The sequence below is a fragment of the Hemiscyllium ocellatum genome, chromosome 19 (genome assembly GCF_020745735.1).
Source record: "Hemiscyllium ocellatum isolate sHemOce1 chromosome 19, sHemOce1.pat.X.cur, whole genome shotgun sequence".
Classification (NCBI taxonomy): domain Eukaryota; kingdom Metazoa; phylum Chordata; class Chondrichthyes; order Orectolobiformes; family Hemiscylliidae; genus Hemiscyllium; species Hemiscyllium ocellatum.
Genome location: NC_083419.1, coordinates 42,290,430 through 42,316,438, shown reverse-complemented (window position 1 = coordinate 42,316,438; position 26,009 = coordinate 42,290,430). Strand labels below are relative to the sequence as shown.

Below are 26,009 nucleotides of genomic sequence, written 5' to 3'. Positions count from 1 at the left end.
TTGTACAAAGCATTTTTTTTTTTGCCATACTTCTATTTTATTTTCTGTATTACATTTTCTTTGAAAGTGAAAGTGGTAGCAAGGAGCAGCAACCAAGTGTTCAAACTTGGATAATACTTCACTGTTATGAAGTTTCTCAAAGATGAGTAGCCCCTTGTGTGAAGGATAGTTAAGTGTTGTTTCTTCAAATAAAGTGTTAACATTGTGACAATATGCATGATGAAATGCTGTAGCTGCTTTCCTAATAACAGTCACTGATAATGATTAATATTTCTGTTAAATATAAAATGTGTCTTCTAATTACTTTCCCACTCAAAAGGGGCTACTGTTACTACTCAGATTATAAAAACACACTTCCATTATTCCCCAAATATTTTCTGATGCACACATTGAAACCATATTTCAATACTTTTCCAATATCACCCTTCTCCTAGTTGGGCCACCATTAAAATAGTGCAATGTACCTGCTTTGCAATGTGACCTGAAACATCTCTTTACTACCATTTCATCTTTCTTATTTGCTAACTAAAATAAGACATGCTTTGTTTTATTTAATCTTCAGGATTCTGCAATACAAAGGGGATGTTGATGTTATGCTTCAGATATACAGAGCGTAGATCAAATCCTACTTGAAATAATGTGTTCACCTCAGGAAGGATACATGTATTTTGAAGAGGAAGAGTACTGCTCAGATCCAACAACATTCTTTCAAAAAAAAACTGAATGGGATGTCGGAGTTTAATCATGAAATATGCAAAACAATAGTCGTAATCATTTTAATCCCTTATTTTAAAAAAAAATGACCATTTTTCAGCATGAAGTTTTAGTTTAAACATAGTTCCACTGTATGGCCAGATCATGCAAGTATTATATGGCAAGTTCCTAAAGTTTGCATTTTAAATGTGAACATACAAAGTTACAATGAAAAGAAGGCAAATAATACAAATTCAGAGAAGAACCTATAAATTAGGAGAAGAAGTATTCATGCCTAGTCTGCCTTTCATTAAGATCATGGCTGTTCTGTTTGTATTTCTAATTACACATTACCATCTACCCCTTATAGCCGCTACTTTGTCGCCTAATAAGAGTATCTAGCTCCACCGTTAAAAAAAATCTAATGATTCTGCCTTTGCCACCTTCTGACAAACTAATGGGGCTAAAGACAGATAAATCGGCTGGCCTAATAGACTGTATCTTAGGATCCTAAAAGAGCGACAGAGATGTTGAATGCATTAGTTGTAATTTTCCAAAAATCATTAGATTCTGGAGAAGTACCAGGGAAAATTGCTAATGTGACATCCCAATTCAAAGAGGGAGGGAAGCAATAAGCGGGGTACTATAGGCCGATTAGTCTATAATCTGGAAATGTATTGGAATCAATAATTAAGGAAGTGATAGAAGCACATTTGGAAAATCATAATCTAATCAAGTAGAGTTAGCTTGGCTTGATGAAAGGAAAATCATGCCTGATTAATTTGAGAAAGTTTCAACCAGCATGAATAGAAGGTAACCAGTAAAAATGTGTTGTATTTGGACTTCGTGAAGGTGTTCGACAATGTACTTAGAAAAGATTGTAATAAGAGTACACGGTACCGGAGATAGTAGATTGGCATTTGTAAAGAATTAGCTTAATGGTAGGAAATAGTGAGTGGGGATAAGGGTTTTGTTTTCATGTTGGTGACATGTGACCAGTGTGGTTCCACAAAATATATCAATGACACGGAGGAAGGAAGTAAATGTACTTTAGCCAAATTTGCAGACAACACAAAAATAGGTGGAAAAGCAATTGCAAGAGGGATATAAATAGTCTATAGGAAGATATTGATAAATTAAGTAGGTGACCAAACTGTTGGTAAAAGGAGTACAATGTGGGAAGGGCTAATGGAATGTTAGCCCTTATTTCAAGGTAGTTGGAATATAAGAGTAGTGAAGTCTTGCTGCAACTGTACAAGGTGCTAGTGAGACCACATCTGCCATACTATGAGCAGTTTTGGTCCCCTTACTTAAGGAAAGGTACTATTTCATTGAAGGTAGCTCAAAAAGGGTTCTCTAAGATGATCCCTGGTATGTGCAGATTGTCTTCTGAACAAAAGTTAAACAGTTTGGGATCTAATCACCGGCATTTAGGAAAATGAGTGGTGATCTCAATGAAAGATATAGGATTCTTAAGACGCTTGACAGGGTAAATGTTGAGAAGGTATTTCCCCTCATGAGAGAGTTTATGATCAGAGGGTGTAGTCTCTGAATAAAGGGGTACCAATTTGAGACTGGGATGTGGAGGAATTTCTTCTGAAGTTTGAGTCTCTTATAACTCCTTGTCTTAGAGCAATATAAGGGCAGAGTCCTTGTATATATTTAAGCCTGAGAAAAATTCTTCATTAGTAAGGGAATTAAGGGATAAGAGAAAACACAGGAAAGTGGATCTGAGGAATGTTGGATCGGTCATAATCCTGTTGAATAATGGAGCAGACTTGAGGGGCTGAATGGCCTACTCCTATTCCTATTCTTATGTCCACAGAGTAAAGCAAAATCTCTCAATCTTCCGGTGGATGATTACATTTATGCACGCTTACAGTCATATTCTTAATTGGTTATAGATTTACAGTTATGTGAGCCTTGGTTTCCTAACGGCACATAAGCCTTCAGTCAAATATTGAGAATTCAAGCCACACTTAAAGCATATAAATGGTGTTGCACTGCAAGAAGTAGTTTCTTTCAAAAGGGAATTTTGTTCTATGCTCCTAATAGAACCAACATTTATCTTGAATCATCAGCAAGATGTAATTAAAGCAGATTTTTTTTACTGTATATGAGCCAGTTGGGTTTGCTAATGCATTCCCCAACATTTTATTTTAGAAGAATATATTTTGCTGTCATGAATTTTAGGACACACTAAAAATAAAATGTGGCATTAAAAAAATTGTTTTAACTGAAACCTAAGTAAACATTTGTATTAATAGTTTTCTTTATCATGCAGCTGTTGTCTGCCACGATGTAGTCGTAGTTCCATCACGTATTGAGTTTATGTCATTGATCACATAGCTCTTCTCTCTTCAGATATGAATATACAGATTAGGAACTGGTATTGGTCATTCAGGCTTTGTAACTGGCTCCACTGTCAAGTAAGATGACATGCTACCTGATTGTGAGCTGAACTCCACGTTCCTGCCTAGCACTGTTAATTTTTGATGCCCTTGTTAGTCAAATTCACCTCCACTTTGAAAACATTTACTTCCTCCATTTGCACTGCTCTCTTGGCGTTCCAAAGACACTTGACTTTGAGAGAAAAGAAAGTGGAAGGCCACATATTTAAAAATGTGTCCCTTAGTTTTAATCACTCCACACTGGGAAACATCTTTTCCTCATCCATCCTGACAGCTCCTTTCAGGATTTTATAAAGTTCTCATTCTTCTAAACTCTAGTGAGTACAGACCTCGCCTAAACCTGATTTAAGAATTCTGCAGGTTTCTCACCTTGAAGTGAAAACCATTCTTTCCCATCTCTATCTTAACTGGGTAACTCACTACTCTGAGATTATGGCTGTCTGGTCCTCAACTCTCCTAAAAGAGGACACAATTCTTCTGTACCTACCTTGTCAAGTCTCCTAAGAATCTTAAATGTTTCAATAAGGTCTCCTCATTCTTCTAATTTCCAAATGAGTGCAAGTCTAATGCATTCACCTCTTCTCATGAGAAATTCTTTCATATATGTGCTATACCTAGTGAACTGCTTCCAATGGCAGTACATCTTTCCTTCATTAAAGGGACCAAAACTGTTCAGTATTCCAGCTATGTTTTTACTAGTGCCTTGTCTAGTTTTAACAAGACCTCCCTATTTTTATACTCAGTTTCTTTTGAAATAGAGGCCAAGATTCCATTTGCTTTCTCCATGTCTTCCTGAACTCTAAGCTAGCTTATTGTGGTTTATGCATGAAGACCTCTGTGTGTTGTGTCTTACTGTAGCTTTTCCCCATTTACAGTAAATAATATTCAGCTCATCATTTTTTTCTGTCAAAGCACATAAATCTCTCATTTTCCTATACATTCCATCTGCCAAGTTTTTGCTTAATGTACCCTGTTTCTGATCATCTGTAGATTGTTTGCTTGTGTTATCCTCACTGCTTGCCTTCCCATCTATTTTTGTGTCATCTGTAAGCTTGACATTTGTGCATTCACATCTGTCATCCAAGTCATTAATAGATTAGATTAGATTTCCTACAGTATGAAGATAGACCCTTCGGCCCAAGAAGTCCACAGTGACCCGCAGAAAGAGCAACCCACCCAGACTCATTCCCCCACCCTATATTTACCCCTGACTAATGCACCTAACTCTATGGGCAATTTAGTATGGCCAATTAAACTGGAGCCCCTGGAGAAAACCCACGCAGACACAGGGAGAATGTGCAAACTCCATATAGACAGTCGCCTGAGGCAGGAATCGAACCTGTGTCCCTGGCACTGTGAGGCAGCAGTGCCTAACCACTGAGCTGCCGTGCCGCCCACTCCCCTGCCACCTGATGCCTGGAGGAAGAACGCCTTGTCTCCTGCCTCGGCACCCTCCAATGACATCAATGTGGATTTCTTCGAGGAGAAAGTGAGGACTGCAGATGCTGGAGATCAGAGCTGAAAATGTGTTGCTGGAAAAGCGCAGCAGGTCAGGCAGCATCCAAAGAACAGGAAATTCAATGTTTCGGGCATAAGCCATTCTTCAGGAAGGTCTTATGCCCAAAACATCGAATTTCCTGTTTCTTGGATGCTGCCTGACATGCTGCGCTTTTCCAGCAACACATTTTCAGCTCAATGTGGATTTCACCAGCTTTCTCATTTCCCCTCACCCATCTTATTCTTGTTCCAACCTTCCAGATCAGCACTGCCCACATGACCTGTCCTACCTGTCCATCTTGCTTCCCACCTATCCGTTCCACCCTGCCCTCTGACCTATCACTTTTACCCCCACCTCCATCCATCTATTTCACTCACAGCTACCTTCCCACAGCCCTGCCCCCTCCCATTTATCTCTCCATCCCCCAGGCTCCCAGCCTCATTCCAGATAAAGGGTGTTTGCCCGAGATGTCGTTTTTCCTGCTCCTCGGATGCTGCCTGACCTGCTATGCTTTTCCACCACCATATTCTCGAATGAAATAAGAAGCACTGTTGAATCTGTTTTTAGGGAATATGGTGAATCAATTGGACTGAGTATCAGTCAGGGATGTTTTCAGAAACTGCGAAAATAGAATCTTAAGTTGACCATGGAAAAAGGTCCAATTTCAGTGGGGTAACAAAAAATCCAACCAAGATAAATTGGAATCAAAGATTTGGAAAGACAAGGACTGATTCGGGATAGTCAACATGGCTTCGTGCATGGGAAATCATGTCTCACAAACTTGATTGAATTTTTTGAAGAAGTAACAAAGATGATTGATGAGGGCAGAGCAGTAGATGCGATCTATATGGACTTCAGTAAGGCATTCGACAAGGTTCCCATGGGAGACTGATTAGCCAGGTTATATCTCATGGAATACAGGGAGAACTATCCATTTGGATACAGAACTGGCTCAAAGGTAGAAGACAGAGGGTGGTGGTGGAGGTTTGTTTTTCAGACTGGAGGCCTGGGACCAGTGGAGTGCCACAAGGATCGGTGCTGGGCCCTCTACTTTTTGTCATTTACATAAATAATTTGGATGCGAGCAATAGAGGTACAGTTAGTAAGTTTGCAGATGATACCAAAATTGCAGGTGTAGTGGACAGCGAAGAGGGTTACCTCAGATTACAACAGGATCTTGACCAGATGGGCCAATGGGCTGAGAAGTGGCAGATGGAGTTTAATTCAGATAAATGCGAGGTACTGCATTTTGGGAAAGCAAATCTTAGCAGGACTTATACACTTAATGGTAAGGTCCTAGGGAGTGTTGCTGAACAAAGAGACCTTGGAGTGCAGGTTCATAGCTCCTTGAAAGTGGAGTCGTATGTAGATAGGACAGTGAAGGCATTTGGTATGCCTTCCTTTATTGGTCAGAGTATTGAGTACAGGCGTTGGGAGGTCATGTTGCAGCTGTACAAGACATTGGTTAGGGCACTGTTGGAATATTGCGTGCAATTCTGGTCTCCTTCCTATCGGAAAGATGTTGTGAAACTTGAAAGGGTTCAGTCAAGATTTACAAGGATGTTGCCAGGATTGGAGGATCTGAGCTACAGGGAGAGGCTGAACAGGCTGGGGCTGTTTTCCCTGGAGTGCGGAGGCTGAGGTTTACAAAATTATGAGGGGCATGGATAGGATAAATAGGCAAAGTCTTTTCCCTGGGGTCGGGAAGTCCAGAACTAGAGGGCATAGGTTTAGGGTGAGAGGGAAAAGATATAAAAGAGACCTAAGGGGCAACTTTTTCACGCAAGGGTGGTACATGTATGGAATGAGCTGCCAGAGGATGTGGTGGAGGCTAGTACAATTGCAACATTTAAGAGGCATTTGGATGGGTATATGAATAGGAAGGGTTTGGAGGGATATGGGCCGGGTGCTCGCAGGTGGGACTAGATTGGATTGTCAGCCGGGTGCTGGCAGGTGGGATTAGATTGGTCGGCATGGACGGGTTGGATGAAGGGTCTGTTTCCATGCTGTACATCTCTATGACTCTATTTGCAAATAAAACCGTTAGTTAAATTTAAAAAGGCGATAGTTTGATGCAATCAAGGTACACTCCAATGAGAGGGAAAGGTAAGCAAAGAATCATGAAACAGAAAAAAGTGCATTAAAAATGACAAATGATAATATAGGTGAGAACTAGACTTAATATAAAAAATTCAGAGGCAAAGTGAAATAGAAAATCAGAATGGGAGAATATGAGCAAAGACTGGTATAAAGGAGAGTTCAAAAGAGTTTGAAAGCATATGAATAGTAAAATGCTAATCAGAGGAAGGGTGGGGCTGAATAAGTTCGACCTATTTTATGATCAATTTGTTCAGAGATGTTATTACACACCTTTGGAGCAGGTGGGATTACAACCTCAGCCTCCTGGATCCAAAGTAGTAACTATTCTAAAAGAGAACTCTGATTTGGGATCATAAAAATATTTGATAATTGGAAACAGGAGGCATTGCTGAGGCTCTTTCCAAGATATGTATATTTGAGACGGGACAAATATTGCTTTCAAAGTGATGATGGATAAGCAACTGCAGACGAAGCTAGTTGTAAACAATGTGATCACCGCGCTGACCATCCACTAATAACAGATTGCCATCCTGAAAATTCCCTCTTTATCCTACCTGTCTTCCATTAATTAGCCAATTATCTATCCATGATATTATACTACCCCAAATACAATGGCTCTTATTTAGTAGCTTTATGTGCAGTATATTATAAAATGCCTTTTGGAAATCCAAATATATTACATCTACTGATTACCCTTTATTTTTCCTGCGTGATACTACCTCAGTGATATGTAATAGACTTGGCAGGCACGAAGCCATGTTGACTCTGATGTGAACCATAAGTCTGCATGAAGACGATACTCCATTGTTCTTTAAGATGGACAGTTCCGGGATTTTAACCAGTGACAATGATGGAAAGATAACATATATCCAAGTTAAGATGGTGTGTCCTTTAGAGGGTAACTTTAGGAGGTGATGTTACTCCCATATACCTTTTAACCTAAAGGGCACAAGTTTGACAAATGCAATTAAAACTTTGATGAATTGGTGCAGTGCATCGTGTAGATATATATTGCAGCTACGTTGCACTGATGATGAAGGTAGTGCCAATGACATGGCAGTTTCTCCTTGAAGTTGTTGAACTTGTGTGTTGTTGTAGATGCATAGAATCATATAGCATAGAAGAGGCCCTTCAGTCTATCGAGCCTGTTCTGCCAAAACTATGTTAAATCTACAATAGTCCCACTTTTCAGCTGTAGGCCTCTAGACTGGAATGTTATGACTTTTCAAGTGTTCATCCAAGTACTTTTTTAAAGGTTATGAGGTTACCTGCATAACTACCCTCCCAGGCAGTGCATTTTAGGCCCTCACCACCCTCTGAATGGAATGTTTTTTCCTCCAATCCCCTCCTGTCTTCCACCTTAAAAGTGTAAACTATTATTACTGACTCTTCAATTAAGAGCGACAGCTGCTTTCCATTCACCCTGTCCACGCCCATTGCAATCTTATATATTTCTCTGCTCCAAAGAAAATAGCCTGAATTTATCCATCCAAGGCAACATCCTAATGAATCTCCTTTGCATCCCTTTCAGGGCAATCACAAACTTTCTATAGTGCGGTGACCAAAACTGCACGCAGTATTCTAATTGTGGCCTAACCAAAATTCTGTCTAGCTGCAATGTAACCTCCCTGCTCTTATAATCTATGCTTTGACTGATAAAGGCAGGTGTTCCATATGCTGCCTTAGCAACCCTATTAACCTGCCCTACCATCTTCAGGGATTTGTGGACAAACACCCCAAGATTCTTTTGTTCCTCTGAGCTTTCTAGTATCCTACAACTCGTCGAGTATTCCTTTGTCTTCTTATTTCATCACTTCATCCTTATCAGGGCTAAATTCCTTCTGCCACTGATCTGCTCATCTAATCAATCTATTTATATCCTTCTGTAATCTAACACCTCCTTCCTTTCTGTCAATCACTTGGATAATCTTCATGTACTCATTACACTTAAGCAAGGAAATGGAGGATATTTTATCATATCTAATATTGTACTTTATCTCAGGAGTATTTAATGTATTTTGCCTTGCAGAAGTAGAAGTAATGTTGAAGGGAGTGGGTTTCTTTCCTCTCCCTGGAGTCATGCGTAGCACAGAGGAAGTGCTCATAGTTGTGAGAGGCTAATCATCACTGTTGCAGGAGTTGCTCAGAACAGATTCTTTGACCTAATCATTTTCAGCTACTTCATCAATGACCTTTCCTTCTGCAGACATGACGATAAAAGGAAAAATACTCTCTCTGGATGCAAAAAATCTAAAATCAGCACAGAGAATGCCGGAGGAGTTAATTGGGTCTGGCAGCATCTGTACAGATAGAAACTGTTGATGTTTCTCTCCAAAGTGAGGATGCTTGCTGATGATCGCAATGTTCAGTTCCATTTTCAGCTCCTCAGATAACGAAGCAGTTTTTGACTGCATGCAACAAAATATGCATATTAATTTAAATAAGAACGTAAGTTTTGTTAATAGGTCAGGCAAGATCTGTGGAGAGTGACAAGATTTAAGATTTCAGACTGGTGATCTTTTAGTGGAACTGACAACATTATAATCTAGGCTGATAAATAGCAAGTAACATAATGCCACAGAAGTACCAAGCAATGGCCATCTCCAACAGGAGAATATTGAACCATTTCCCCTTGATGTTCAGTGGCATTATCTTCACTGCATCCTTTACCACCAACATCCAGGAGTTATCATTGATCAGAAAATTAACTGGACCAGTCATATAAATACTGTAACTAGAAGAGCATATCATGTAAATTCTTATGTTATACAATTTACTTCTTAACTTCCCAAAACCTGCTAACACATCGGAGTTGTGCCTTGTAGATGGTAATCCCAATGAATGTAGTCCCTGTAATACTCCAAGAAGCTTGAGACCTTCCAGGGCGAAGCAGCCCATTTGATTTGTACTCCATATACTACCTCAAGCATTTACTCCTACCATTACAGACACATCTGGCTACAGTAAGTATTATTGAGGAGGTACGCTGCAGCAACCTGTCATTGTTCCTTTGATAGCAGTGTCCAATTACACAACATCTGTCATCTAAATGAGCAAGGGTAGCAGATGCATGAGAACACCATGAACTAATGGTTTCTCTAAGTCATATGCCAGCCTGACTTGGAAATTATTGCCATTTCTCCAGTAGCATAATTACACTTATAAAATACTTCATTGGCTGTTCAGAGCATTGAGATATTCTGTGAGATCGTGAAAAGTGCAACACAAATACAAGTAATATTTTTCTTATCTGTTTTCAATAAAATCCTAAATTTCCTTCCCACATACCACATGGACTTCAATAGTGCAAGAAGGTGTCTCACCATTAACAGCTCAAGTGCAATTAAGGATTTGTCAGTGATGCCCACATCCCACGAATGTTAAAATAAAATAAGATGCTAAGTTGCACTCTACAAAATTCCCAGCTTCTGGTCTGTTGTAGTTACGGTATTTATATGGCTTCTTCAGTAAAGCTTCTGGTGTGTTGAGCTCCAGGATGTTGTTGATGGGCGATTGAGTATTCATGGATGCCAAAGGATAATGGTTAGATTTTCTTTGGGATAGACATGTGTCTTTGCCTGGTAAGAATGTTATTTTCCATTTATGAACCCAAGTCTAACTTTTGTGTGGGTCTTATTTACTCATAGGCACAGATGGTTTAATTATCTAAGGAGTTGTCAATGGATATGTACATTATGGGTTTGTGCAGGTTCCTGTTCCTTCACCGACCGGTGGTGCATGTTCACCTAACACTGGAACCAGACCACCTTATCTGGCAAGTGGCATCTCGGCAGCCTGGCTCAACAGCAGTAATCAAGTTGTAGTCACTTGGAAATCAGTGTCACTGAGACACTGATAGCCTGGGTTACAGCGCATGGTGATTTTTAAAAAAAATCATAATATGTTCAGACAAGATCCTTTTGAAACACTGCGTCCTTTGAAATCCTACCCAATTACATGGAGATCAACTACTTCCCATTGGGGAGTTGAACTCCAATCTCCTGGGAGGCAGGCAGGGCACTATACTAAGGAAGAGCCTCCTTTTCTTCAAATCTCAGCACTTTTTTTTGAGTCATAGACATATTATGACAACTTTGTAGCATGGGAGTTTGAAGCCAAGCCTTCTGGCCCAGCGCTAGGGACACTACTACTGCCTCACAATAGCCTCCACAAAATCGTCTTCCTTTATGCTGACTATGCTTCTAATGTTAATTGAATATATTTTGTGTTTAATTATATTCAGGCAGAGAGCATTATTCGGGTATTGTTTGAGGAAATATAAAGAGATATGTATTGAAACTGTGGTTATGATTTGAGTTGGAAGATGGATGTTTCTAATATTTCACTGTAAATTAATGTAAAACCAAGTGAAAATTAGCTCTAATGCTATCCTTTACTCAATGCTATTCTATCCAGTGGATAGTTTTCTCCCTAATACCCATTGCCTGAATTTTACTTAAGTTCTTTGGCATCATATTTGGTCAGGGGAATTATTTTCACTTCACCTCTGGAATTCATCACTTTTGTGTTTATTTGGATCAAGGCTGTAATGAGAGCTACAGCCAAGTGATCTTGGTAATATTCAAGAATTGGTGAGTATATAATTGATGAGTCATTGCCACTTAATAGCTCAGATCCTTGTTAACTTCTATTAATTTCTAATGTTGGGGAGTATACTGGAAAGATAGTAATTGGCTTCATTGAATTTAAGCTGCTGTTTGTGAACAAAATTATACCTGGACAAGTTTCTCCCTTTTGAGCAGATGCCAGTAATAGTAAAACAGTTTGGCTATATATTCAACAACAAAAACAGAGTGCTGGAGAAGCACCACTGAATCTGGTAGCATTTATAGGAACAAAACACATAGTGACCCTCATCAAAACTGAAGATCGATGAGGAAGGGTGGTTGTATTCTGGTGACAGGGTGTGGTTTTGATCAGAGGGGACGGAAGTGGGGGGGGGGGGGGAGAGAGAGAGAGAGAGAGAGAGAGAGAATAGTGTACATGGAAGGAGTGCGAGCGAGAAGAGGGATAGGCAAACAGACATTTTGCTAATGATAAGCCAGAAAAGAGACAACAGTTAAGTGGGGTGCTAACAGCAAGTTTAAATATTTGAAAATGGGTTGACTGTGCTGGGAGCAGTCATACAGAACAGGACCTAAAGGTATGGAGGAAGGGACCGAACAAAGGAGAGTGTGTTCATCTTCTGAAATTGTTAAACTCAGTGTTAAGGTTGTAAGGTTTCTAGGTGCAATGTGAGGTGTTGTTCCTCCAGCTTCCATTGAGCCTTGCTGAATCGCTACAGATAGGAATGTTGGCATGGGAGCACAGACATCTGCTACAGTGGCAGGCAGCTGGAAGCTCAGAACCATTTTTATACACGAAGTGTAGGTGTACAGCAAATCAGTTAGCCAGTCTGCATTTAGTCTCCCCAGTATTCTTGCACTGGCTGTGGACAGTGAGGACCACAAATGCCCTATAGTTGTGGGATGGCAGAAAAGAGGTGAAGGCAGAAGGGTGGGAAATAGGTTGGACATGGCTGAGGGCTTTGTCAACCAAGTTGCTTGGAATCTTCGGTTGAGGAAAAAGGACACTGATTCTTTTGCTGTTTATCTTAAATCAATGGCAAGATGACCAAAAACTTATACTCATCAAGTGGCTAGGATGAAATACACTATGAAACAATGTGGTGGAGCCAAATTTCAAAATTGAAGAGGGAAAATTTGCAGAGCTACAGACAAATGGCGGTCAAGCAGAAATTACTGTGTGCATCTTTCAGAGAACTGACGCAGACAAGACAGGCTAAAGGACCACCTTCTGTGCTGTTATCATTCTCCAGTTCTTTAACTGAAAATCTCCAAAGCCGACTACTAGGATGTTAATAAAAATACTTTTTCTCCTCTAAAATATGTTGATTTTACTTAATAACATTTTCCTCTTGATAGTTCAAGTATTATTTCATAACAAATGCTTTAACTTTTTTTTCCTGTAGCGTGCACTACTTGAACAGAAGCAGAGGAAGAAACGACAGGAGCTTCTCATGGTCCAACCTAACCTTGAGGCCAAGCCACGAAGGTTGAAGCCAAAACGATGTGAGGAACAATCACCATTAGTAGAATTCCGCAACAACATAACCAGCAACAGACTATTAGATGGTATGCGATACGTGTTTTATGTAACCACTGCTTTAAAGATAAACAATCACTTGTTCACTGGCTAACATGGATAAAAATAGACTTCTTGAAAGCCACAATAACCATTCAGGTTGTATTTCTTGTTCTGTGAAGTGCAGGAAATAGTTGAATTGTGCCATTTAACACATGGAGTAGTACAATCACACAATCTACAAGCTGGCCAACTGGGAAGATGTTATTTGCACACATGTATGTGTGTCCATCTTAACGATTGCAGCACAGAAATTGATTGGATGTGTCTATTGAACACTGATGTTTTTGAACAATCTCAATGATTTTTGGAAAGTAGCAAAGTCATAACTAAAAAGTAAAAGTTGAATATTATTAAATGGTATTTTCATTTGCTAAAAAAATTAACATTTGATTTAATTTCTTATCAGAGTCTGAGATTTAATTTGAGATTACTGATAATTGCTGTATCTATTTGAAAAAAATCCCAAGGTGACAAAAGTAATCGATGAGGGTAGAGCAGTGGATGTTGTCTGTATGGATTTTCGTAAGGCTTTCGACAAGGTAGGCTCATCCAGAAGATTAAGATGCATGGAATTCACTGAGTTGACTGTGCGGATTCAGAGTTGGCTTGCACGTAGAAGACGGAGGGCAGTGGTAGAAGGATATTTTTCTGGCTGGAGGTCTGTGACTTGTGATGTTCTGCAGGGATCAGTACTGGGACCTCTGTTTGTGATATACATAAATGACTTGGATAAAAATGTAGATAGATGGGTTTGTAAGTCTACAGATTTGTGGAAAATGTAGACGGTTGTCAAAGGATACAGCAGGATATAAATCAGTTGCAGCTATGGGTGGAGAAATGGCACATGGAGTTTAATCCCAGAAAGTGTGAGGTGCTGCACTTCGGGAGATCAAATGTTAAGGAAAAGTAAACAGTTAGTGGCAGGACCCTGAGCAGCTTCGAAATACAGAGAGATCTTGGGGTTCTAGTCCATAGCTCCCTGAAAGTGACCACTCAAGTAGATCGGGTGGTAAAGAAGGCGTATGACATGCTTGCTTTTATTAGTCGGGGAATTGAGTACAAGAGTCAGAATGTCATGTTGCAACTTTATAAGATTTTGGTTAGGCCACACTTAGGGTATTGTGTTCAACTCAGGTCACTACATTACAGGAAGGAGGTGGAGGCATTGGAGAGGGTTGGGAAGAGGTTTACCAGAATGCTGCCTGGATTAAAGGGTATGAGCTATAAGAGGTGAGAAAATCTCAGATTGTTTTCTGTGGTGGAGGCAGATGGGAGATTTGAAAGAAGTCTTATAAAATTATGAAATGCATAGAAAAGGTTGTCAGTCAGAATCTTTTTCCCAGAGTTGAAATGTCTAATACTAGGGGACATGCATTTAAGGTGAGAGGAGGAAAGTTCAAAGGAGATGAGGTGTAGGTTTTTTACACATTGTGGTAGGAGTGTGGAACACACCGCCAGTGGTGGTGGTGGAGGAGGCAGATACGATAGGGGCATTTAGGAGACTTTTAGATAAGCATATGAATATGCAAAGAATGGAGGGGTATGGACCAAGGGCAGGCAGAATGGATTAGTTCAGTTTAGCGTCACGTTTAGCACAACACCGTGAACCAAAGGGTCTCTTCCTGTGCTGTGCAGATCTGTGTTCTATGTCTCAGTTGACAACTGTTTGCTTCTAGGATACATCTTGTCTACTGCCAATTTTTGTTGACAGGTTGTTTGAGTCGGTATACTGTTGGTTCTTTTGGATTGCTGGACATTTCATCATCACTGACTTTGTCATTGGAATAGTCTGTAAATTTGGATTGTTTTTTAGAAAAAGATAAATGGATTGTTAGTAACAGAGTCATAATATGTATTATGTGAAAGACTACTGGTATTATAATTTTAATTGTTTTGCAGTGTCTAGTTTGACAAAAATGTACTAACCTCCTATAAATTTCTGTAGATTAGTGCTGTTCGAGGTTAAGCACAGGTTGTGTCTCTTTATATAACCATTTGTTTCCTACTTTGTGATGAAGAAAGGCATGCGCTTACATCACCATTTTTACAGCCTGGAATGTCCCAAGCACTGTGTAACCAATTAAGAATTTTTGAAGTGCAGTTGCTTTTGTATTGTCAGGAAGGCAACAGCCAATTTCCATAAAAGTGCATCCCACAGAGACTATCCAGACAATCTGTTTATTTTTCTATTAAATCGAATACTGACAAAGATCAGCCAGGGCCCTATGGAGAATTCCCTTGTTATTCTTTGAAATATTGATGTATGATCCTCTACGTTCATTTGAGAGAGCAGTCAAATTTTGACATCTCAACCAAAACATGGCACTTTCTACACTGTAATATTCCTACAATACTTCCTGGACTGTCATAGAGATGTACAGCATGGAAACAGACCCTTCGGTCCAATTCGTCCATGCCAACCAGATAGCCCAACCCAATCTACTCTCACCTGCCAGCACTTGGCACATATCCCTCCAAACCCTTCCAATTCATATACCCACCCAGATGCCTTTAAAATGTTGCAATTGTACTAGCCTCCACCACTTCCTCTGGCATACATGTGCCACCCTCTGCGTGAGAAAGTTGTCCCTTAGGTCTCTTTTATATCTTTCTCCTCTCACCCTAAACCTATGCCCTTAGTTCTGGACTCCAACACCCCAGGGAAAATACTTTGTCTATTTATGCTATCCATGCCCCTCATGATTTTATAAACCTCTATAAGGTGACCCCTCGACTGTCAACTGTGATTTTGTGTTCATACTTGGTGTTGAATTCACAAGCTTGTGGCTCAAAGACAAGACTGCAATAAACTGGGACATAGTTGCGAGGGTGCAAGTAGAATGAAACAAGAGTGTCTTTTTTTTTTGCTGGAACAAGACCTTGCTAGCTGGATCACAGGTTGAATAGGTAGACATTATAAGCTATATTATGGAAAGATCTGGATGGGCATTTTGAGACTAAGATGGGAGGAGGTAAAGATATTGATGAATTAAAATGTAATGTGATTTGATAGTTTTCTTTTCTATCCGAATAATATATGTATTTAGGATAGTTTGCAGTTCATTCTTTTACTTTATTAGCAATTGTTGCAGACCAGTGCACAAACAAATTTAGTCATTAGTGTTGAATGTCAGAGTTAAATGGGAACTCCTGATGTGTTACGGTCTGTACCTTGAGTGCTTCCAAAATTGCTGTATATCTACAAACTGTCTGTTTTAGATTTCATTGTAGGTGCACAGAGATGTAATTGGATGGTAGAAATCTCACTGTTAAGAACAGTCTGCACAAGTTTGGTGCAGGGTCGACTATTGTTCATAATTCAAATAAGCAATTTGGATGAGAATATAGGAGGTATGGTTAGTAAGTTTACTGATGGCACCAAAATTGGTGGTACAGTGGCCAGTGAAGAAGATTATCTAAGAGTACAACAAGGTCTTGATCGAGTTGGCTGTGGAGTGGCAGATGGAGTTTAAACTGGAAAAGGTGCAAAAAGATTTACAAGAATATTGCCAAGACTGAAATGTTTGATATATAAGGATAGGCTGGGACTTTTTGCCCTAGAGTATAAGAGGCTGACGGGTGACCTTATTAGAGGTTTATGAAATCATGAGGGATGTAGATAAGGTAAATAGCGAATGTCTTTTCCCCAGAATAGGGGAGTACAAAACTGGTGGGCATAGGTTTAAGGTGAGAAGTGAAAGATTTTAAAAGGGACTTGAGGAGCAAACTTTTCACACAGAGGATGGTGTGCATACAGAATGAGCTGCCAGAGGAAGTAGTACAGATGGGTACAATTACAATATTTAAAGCCATTTGGACAGGAATATGGGTAGGACAGGTTTAGAGGGATATGGGCGAAACACAGGCAAATGGGACTAGTTCAGTTTAAGAAACCTGGTTGGCATGGACAAGTGGGGTTGAAGGGCATGTATCCATGCTGTACAACTCTAATTTCAGCTTTCTTGATACCGAGGTCAGATACTGTAAAAAAAAATGTTTCTGAAGCTGAGTTTCACACTATAATTTTAAGAATATAATCAATTCAGGCGGCCATTACCTAGAATTTGCCAAATAAAGAAATACTTTATATGATGTTGAGAAAAATAGAGTGATTTCTTCCTAAAATTATCCTTCCTATCTTGTACATAATCGATTTTCTGTAGAGAAATAAATTAGGATAAACATTGTATTGTGACTTACTATTGAGAAATGTGATGTCGCACAGGTCAATAGTTGTTTAAAATCCATATCCTTTATTTATCCACGGGATGAGGATATCACTGGCCAGGCAGCATTTTTTGCCCAAAGGGCAGTTAAGATTCAACCATGATGCTTTGGATCTGGAGTCACATGTAGGTCAGACCGGGAGTTTTCTTCCCTAAAGGATATTAGTGAATCAGATTATTTTTCCTGACAATCAGCAATGGATTCACGGTCATCATTAGACTCTTTAATTCCAGATATTTATTGAATTCAAATTCCACCATCTGCTGTTACAGGATTCAAACCCACATCCCCAGAGCATAATCTGAGTCTCTGGGTTAACAATCCAAGTAGGTCATCACATCCCCCTGTATGAGAGTAATTACAGTTTTAGGAATAGTTCGCATGAGAGTGTGATTCTCATGTATCAGTATCTTATCAGAAAGAATTCTAAGAAAGGATTGGAAATGACAGCGTTATTCTTTTGTTCAGTATACCTGCAGCTTGAGAGTTAACAGATTAATTTTCTGCAGTAATTCCGTTTAAGTCATGGCTTTTATGTAATATGTTCAGAGTGGTATTTGAAGGTCACATCTGATGGTTGCTTGTTTCCTTTCTTGAGGAGACACACTTGTGAGAAAATGACACTTTACTAAAAGTATAAACTTTCTATATCTGCTATGTTATAGATTGCCTATACCTGATAACAAGGGCTGTCCATGCTCCATGCCTCATGGTTCTTCGTGGCTTTCAGCTACTTAGGTTTATCTTAAATACAGTCTTTAACTGTGACGATTATTACCTTGCAACTGGCTTCTGTTGTACCAGTTCCTTTAAAATTGATTTTCTGAGACATGATGGTTAGCTTGTGTCTATGCAGCATTATATAGGCAGTTTTCTTCACAAGATGTTTAAATTGTCCTTTCTGTCTCATTCCCACTTGCCACTGAATTTCTGATCTGTTGGCATGATTCTATTGTCAAATATGGGTGAGCGTGTCAAACCTGCATTAGATTCTGATTTATTTTGTGCCAGGTTGTGTATGACTGCTTTGTCACAATGTGAACAAGGCTTTGATGATAAGAATATTTCCCATCAACCAATTCCCTATATTTTATAACCATGTTAATATCCAATAATTGTTCATCTCTCTTACTCATTACCTCTCAAACTGCTTGGCTTTAGCATGTGTTGAACTTCATAAGTTAATTCCAGCTCTCTGGTATGTATTTTCCTCTCTTTAGTTTAGACATATGGTCTGTAGATATACTACAAGGATATCCTGCATTATTTTGGCATGAAGTAGATAGTAGCATTTCATTGTGATAGCACGTGTGTCTGGGGAGATCTAAAAATGCAATACTTTTGCAGGTGAAGCGCATGTTCAGACCCTTTTCTCCTTCAACTTGGTGAATCTCCTTTCACAAATAATGTGATCAGCGGCTGCATTGAAGAAAGTGTAATTGGAGCCACTATTTGATATAGCAGTGGTACCTACCTCCTTCACTGCAGAATCTCTATTTTGAAACTAGTGAATTGGCAAGTAGGATTAATTGTTGTTCCTGCAACCAATTCTGGGCAATTATATGTTATGTTGGCATAAATATTGAATACAATATTGAGACAATAGGTCGACCGGGTAAGTCAGGCTTGTGAATCTTTGGTAGGAGATACAATCCAGCGGTGTGGGGTTCATGAATGATGAGGTTGGAGCAGTAGATGGGCGATCCCCAAAGGTGATGAGGTTGTGGATGGTCTGGCAGATGATAGTTTGGTGATGGGAGGTGAGGTCCTGGTTGAGGGGGCAGTAGGAGGATGTGTCTGCGAGTTGGCGCCTGCCTTCAGCGATGTAGAGGTTGGTCCGCCAAACTACCACTGCACCCCCCTTGTCTGCGGGTTTGGTGAGGTTGGGGTAGGAGTGGAGGGAGTGCAGGGCTGTGCGTTGTGAGAGCAGGGCGTTGGAGTAGGTGAGAGGCGTGAACAGGTTGAGGCGGTCGATATCCATTAGAAATGAAGAGATTGAGGGCAGTAATAGGCCAGTACAGGGAGTCCAGGTGGATGGGGTGTGTTCGAGGTGAAAGAAGGGGTCCTTGGTGGGTGGGCGGTTGTCCTGATTGAAAAAGTGGGCCCGGAGGCAGAGGCAGCGGAAGAAATGTTCAAGGTCACAACGCTTGTCAAACTCATTACTCGAGCATAGAAGGATGAAGGTGAGGCCTTTGCTGAGGACTAACCGTTTATCCTCAGTGAGGGGGAGGCTGGGCTGGGCGCTAGGACTTGAGGTGGGGCTGGAGCTGGGTGTGGGGCAGAGACAGTCAACTTGAGTAAGCATGATTGTAAGGGCAGGAGTGACGTCACCAACAAAATTTACTTGTACTTCCACCAATGTCATTTATTGTTTCTGTTGCACCCAGTGTGGTCTCGTCTACATCGGGGAGTCAGGACGCCAACTTGCAGATCGTTTCATCTCTGGGACACCTGCACCAACCAACACCACTGCCCCGTAGCTGAACACTTCAATTTCCCCCTCCCATTCCAAAGATATTCAGGTCCTGGGCCTCATCCATCGCCAAATCCTTATCATCCAAAACCTTGAGGAAGAATGCTTCATATTCCACCTTAGTACTCTGAAACCTCATGGGAGCAATGTTGATTTCACCAGTTTTCTCATTTCTCCTCCCTCTACATTGTCCCAGTCCCAAGTGTCCAACTTGGCACCCTCTTGACCTGTCCATTACATTTTCCATCTATATGTTCCACCCTCCTCTCCGACCTTTCACCTTTTCCCCGATCTTTAGCTACCTCTCCCCTCCCCAACCCTACCCCCCTCCCATTTATCTCTCAGCCCTCCCAGCCCACAAATGTCATTCCTGATGAAGGGCTTATGCTTGAAACATTGATTCTTCTGCTCCTCGGCTGCTGCCTGACTTGCTGTGCTTTTCCAGCACCACCCTCCCAACTCTGATCTCCAGCATCTTCAGTCCTCACTTTCTCCTACCATGCCGGATCAGCATTAACTAGATCTTCTAACACCATCTGGGTATAAACTGTTTTTTTTAAAATTTCTGTTAGCCCTGATTAAGCAACTTTGTGTTTGTGGAATGTTGAATTTCTCCATTCAGTGATAAATAAATGCAGGACGGTGTGGTGACTCAGTGGTTAGCACTGCTGCTTTACAGGGACCGGTTTCAATTCCCACTTCGGGCAATGGTCTGTGTGGGGTTTGCACATTCTCCCCGCGTCTGCGTGGTTTTCCTCCAGACACTCCGGTTTCCTCCCGCACTCCAAAGATGTGCAGGTTTGGTGAATTGGCCATGCTAAATTTCCCGTAGTGTTCAGGGATATGCAGGTTAGGCGCATTAGTCTGGAGTAAATGTAGAGTAGTAGGGGAATGGGTCTGGGTGGGTTACTCTTTGGAGAGTCGGTGTGGACTTGTAGGGCCAAAGGACCTGTTTCCAAACTGTAGGGATTCTGTGATTCTATGATTAAAGAACATTGATTAAGTATTACCTAGTAGTCACGTAGGTACTAACCTCCAGAAAAGGTAAGCCTTATGAATGGCTTAATGCAACTACTAACTCTATGTCACATATACACTTAACGACGTGTTCTCTATTCTACTTATTGGAAACCATCCAGAGTCATTCCCAGTTTCCATTGGTTCCACCTCTTCTTGTTTTGCAGAGTTGTAACATCCTGCAACAGTCCAAGGTGCTCTGTCTCGATCTGCCCAGAATTCCCAAACCTATTCCACGGGATCTGTTCTAGGTCTGCTTTTATCATTTATATAAATAATTTAGGTGAGAATAAAGAAAGCACAGTAAGTTCACAGATGACACCAAGATCAGTTGACAATGAAGCAGGTTATCTAAGATTACGCAGAGATCTCGATCAATCGGGTCACTGAGCTGAAGAGTGGCAGACAGAGTTTAATTTGGATAAATGCAAGGTATTGCATTTTGATAAAATGAATAAATGCAAGAATCATATAATTAAGAGTAGAGCCTTGGGTAATGCTGCTGAACAGAGTTTATAATATAATGAGAGGTATACATAAGGTGTCTTTTCCCTTGGATGAGGGAATTTCAAGGCTAGGGTGTATATTTTAAAGGTGAGAGGAGAAAGATTTTTAAAAAGACATGAGAGCAGTCTTTTTAACACACTGATTTGTGTATGGAAAGATCTTCCAGAGGAAATGATGGATGCAGGTACTGTGACAACATTTAAAAGACATTTGGATAAGATTATGAATAAGAAATGTTTGGAGGGATGTTGGCCAAACGCAGGTAGGTACAACTAGTTTAGTTTGGGATGATGGTCGGCATGGATTCGTTGGACTGAAGGGTCTGTTTCTGTGCTGTATGAATCTTTTGACTATAATTACCAGAAGTAAAGCCCATTCTTGTATGTTTTTCTCTCGGCCTCGCTAGTGCAAATCTTTTGGTGTCTAGATGGCCACCAAATACATTGCTTGATCAGAGACAGTCTTCTGCATTCTGCAGAGTAGCTTGCAGCAAACCTGTAGTGTTCTCTGCTGACTAGACCAACTGCAGCCTTTTTCTTACTTGCTGTTTCTCTCAGGTCCATTGCTGTCTGTCCTATAGCTATTCCTGTCTTTGTTTACAAGCACCAGCACTTTGCACCTTGCTCTCAATAAAAGTAAAGGTAGAGTTGTCATATCCAAGATGTAGAATGGGAAGAATTTCTGGCTGTAACAGGCTGCTCCTTTTTTTTTTGAGGTATTTTCGGTTTTGGAGGTGCTTTCCTCAATTTTTTTTATATGCTGTTGCATTGTTTTGGAGGAAAACAAAAGTCAAAACAACAGCATTTTTAAAAGGGAGATGAACAGACAAAGGACATGGTGAAGTCAGTGCAGGAGAGAGAGAAGGAGGGAAAGAAAGAAAGAAACCCACACTGCTAACTGACACAGTAGTGAACCTGCGCAGTTACTGCCTTTACTGTTTGAATTCATTCATCGCTCGACGTCGAAGTGGGTCTGGGAAAATTAACTAATCTTGGAGGAACCTGTTTGGGAGAGGTCACAGCACAGAAACAGATAAGTGAATACTTTTAAGTGTGGCCCTACAGGAAGTCAGCAATAGTGAGTAAGACTGGGCTCTTTCTTGATCATATGATTTATTGAGATATGTCTCCTGATTAAACTTAAAAATATAAGCCATAAGACTTAAGTTAGCCTGGAGCAGTGTTTTGTAGAGAAATAAGACATTTTCTGTGCCTGTAGATTTAAAGAAGCAAAAATGGCCTTCAGTAGAGTGATATGCTCCTCTTGTTGGATATGGGAGTTCAGAGAGAGTTTATATGTTACTGAGAATTACATCTGCAATAAATGCTGTTGGTTGCGAATCCTATCAAATCAAATGAATTGGTTGGAGAGACAGTTACAGGCAATTAGGAATTTACAAGAGCAAGGGGATGTGATAGATGGCAGCTATAAGAAGGGAAAAAAATTGCAGATATAGTCACGTAGATGAGTTACTCCAGGAAAGGTAAGAGTGGTAGGCAGGTAGTGCAGTTGTCTTCTGTGGCTATCCACATTTTAAACAAGTATGCTGTTTTGGAAAATGTAGGGGGTGATAGATTCTCAAGGGAATGTAGCACGAACAGCCAAGTTTCTGGTATCGAGACTGGCTCTAATGCAATAGAGTTTCAAGAGATTGATTGATTGTTTTAGGGGACTCTTTGGTTGGAGGCACAGTCAGACGTTTCTGTGGCCAGCTGTGACAAATCAGAATGGCGTGTTGCCTTCCTGGTGCCAGAATCAAGGATGCTTCAGAAAGGGTGCAGAATGTTCTCAAAGGGGAGAGGGACCAGCAGGAAGTCATTGTACACATTGGAACCATTGACATAGGAAGGGAAAAGCATGAGATTCTGAAGGGAGAATATAGAGAGTTAGGCAGGAATTTTAAAAAAAAAGAGATCCTTGAGAGTAGTAATATTTGGATTATTGCCAGTGCTGCGAGCTAGTGAGGGTAGGAATAGGCAGATAGAGCAGGTGAATGCATGGCTGAGGAGTGGGTGTATGGGAGAAGGATTCACATTTTTGGATCATTGGAATCTTTCTTGGGGTAGAAGTGACTTGTACAATAAAGACGAATTGCACCTGAATTGGAAGAGTCTAATATACTGGCAGGGAAATTTGCTAACGTTGCTCGGGAGGATTTAAACTATTAAGTTTGGGGGGTGGGACCCAGGGAGATAGTGAGGAAAAAGATCAATCTAAGACAGGTGCAGTTGAGAAAGGAAGCGAGTCAAACAGTCAGGTCAGGCAGGGACAAAGCAGAGAACAAGGTGGGACTTGATAAACTGCATTTATTTCAATGTAAGAGGCCTAATAGGGAAGGCAGATGAACTCAAGGCATGGTTAGGAACATGGGACTGGGATATCATAGCAATTACAGAGATGTGGCTCAGGGATGGGCAAGAGTGGCAGCTTAATGTTCCAGGATACAAATGCTACAGGAAGGATAGAGAGGAAGGCAAGAGAGGAGGGGGAGTGGCGTTTTTGATGAGGGAGAGCATTACAGCTGTACTGAGGGAGAATATTCCAGGACGTACATCCAAGGAAGTTATTTGGGTGGAACTGAAAAATAAGAAAGGGATGAATACCTTATTGGGATTGTATTATAGACCCCCTAATAGTCAGAGGGAAATTAAGAAACAAATTTGCGAGGAGATTTCAGTTTTCTGTAGGAATAATAGGGTGGTTATGATAAGGGATTTTAACTTTCCAAACATTGACTGGGACTGCAATAGTATTAAAGGTTTAGATGGAGAGGAATTTGTTAAGTGTGTACAAGAAAATTTTCTGATTAAAATGTGGATGTCCCTACTAGAGAAGGTGCAAAACTTGAACAACTCTTGGGAAATAAGGCAGGGCAGGTGACTGAGGTGTCAGTGGGGAAGCACTTTGGGGCCAGCGCCCATAACTCTCTTTAAAATAGTGATGGAAAAGAATAGACCAAATCTATAAGTTAAGTTTCTAAACTGAAGGAAGGCTAATTTTGATGGTATTAGGTAAGAACTTTCAAAAGCTGATTGGGGGCAGAGATTCGCAGGTAAAGGGACGGCTGGAAAATGGGAAGCTCTCAGAAATGAGATAGCGAGAATCCAGAGACAGTATATTCCTGTTCGGGTGAAAGGAAAGGCTGGTAGGTATAGGGAATGCTGGATGACTAAAGAAACTGAGGGTTTGGTAAAGAAAAAGAAGGAAGCAGATGTTAGGTATAGACAGGATAGATCGAGTGAATCCTTAGAAGAGTATACTTAAGAGGGAAATCAGGAGGGCAAAAAGGGACATGAGATAGCTTTGACAAATACAGTTAAGGAGAATCCAAAGAGTTTTTACAAAGGAGAAAAGGGTAACTAGGGAGAGAATAGGGCCCCTCAAAGTATAGACCTTCATCCGCCATGACCAGGTCTCTAAGCCCTCCCAATTCTTCCTCTCCTGACATCCCCACCAGTACCCTTCCACTGACACTAATTCGTTTGGCTAAAGTGGTCCTCACCCTTCACAGTTGCGCCTTTGAATCCTCCCACTTCCTCCAGCCGAAAGGGCTAGCCAGGGCCACCCGCATGGGTCCCAGCTATGCCTGTCTCTGTCGGCTACGTGGAGCAGTCTATCTTCTGCCGTTACACCAGCGCCAGTCCCCACCTTTTTCTCCGCGACATTAATGACTGCATTGGCGCCACCTAGTGCTCCCATGAGGAAGTTGAAAGTTCATCAACTTCACCAACACATTCCACCCTGACCTTAAACTCACCTGGACTATCTTTGACACCTCCCTCCTCATCCTGGACCCCTCCACCTCCATCAACTGTGACCGACTCAACACTGACATTTTCTACAAACCCACCAACTCCCACAGCTACCTGGATTACACCTCCTCCCACCCTGCCTCCTGCAAAAATGCTATCCTGTATTTCCAATTCCTCCACCTCCACCACATCTGCTCCCAGGACGACCAGTTCCACCTCAGAATACATGAGATAGCCTCTTCCTTTAAAGACCGTATCTTTCCCTTCCACATGGTTGATGATGTCCTCCAGCCCATGTTATCCACTATCCTCACCCCCGCCCTCGAACCCCACCCCTACAACTGCAACAAGGTCAGAACCTCCCTGGTCCTCACCTTCCACCCCACCAACCTCTGCATATATCGCATCATCCTCCACCATTTCCGCCACCTACAAAAGGATCCCATCACCCTCCCTACCCCTATCCGCTTTCTGTAAAGACCATTCCCTCAGCGACGTTGTCAGATCCACACACCCCAACAACCCACCCTCCCCTCCTGGCATCTTCCCCTGCCACTGCAAGAATTACAAAACCTGCACCTACACCTCCCCACTCACCTCAATCCAAAGCCCCAAAGGAGCCTTCCACATCTATCAAAGTTTCACTTGCACTTCCACACACGCCATTTACTATATCTGTTGCTCCTGATGCGGTCTCCTTTACATTGGGGAGACAGGGCGCCTACTCGCAGAGCACTTCAGGGAACATCTACAGGACACCCACTCCAACCAACCCCACTGCCCAGTGGCGAACTCTTCAATTCCCCCTCCCTCTCCACCGCGGACATGCAGGTCCTGAGCCTCCTCCGTCACTACTCCCTTACCGCCTGACGTCTGAAGGAAGAACACCTCATCTTCTGCCTCAGGACCCTCCAACCCCATAGCATAATGTGCATTTCATCAGTTTCCTCATTTCCCCTCCCCCACCTTATCCTAATTAGACAATAGACAATAGATGCAGGATGCATGCCATTCTGCCCTTCGAGCCTGCACCACCATTCAATATGATCATGGCTGATCATCCTTAATTCCAACCTTTCAACTCAGCACCACCCTCATGACCTGTCCATCTTCCTTCCTAGCTATACACTCCACCCTCACCTCCAACTTATTCCCATTACATC

General features: G+C 41.2%; 1 protein-coding gene across 4 annotated transcripts in view; it reads left to right on the top strand.

The window, feature by feature from the left end:
- LOC132824724 (tubby-related protein 3-like) overlaps positions 1-26,009 on the top strand; it is a 137,629-nt gene that overhangs the window by 65,853 nt on the left and 45,767 nt on the right. For all 4 annotated transcript variants that reach the window (XM_060839398.1, XM_060839397.1, XM_060839396.1 and 1 more), the window contains exon 3: positions 12,695-12,857. In XM_060839398.1, coding sequence (XP_060695381.1) covers positions 12,695-12,857 — 163 coding nt within the window. The remainder of the gene's footprint in view (positions 1-12,694; positions 12,858-26,009) is intronic.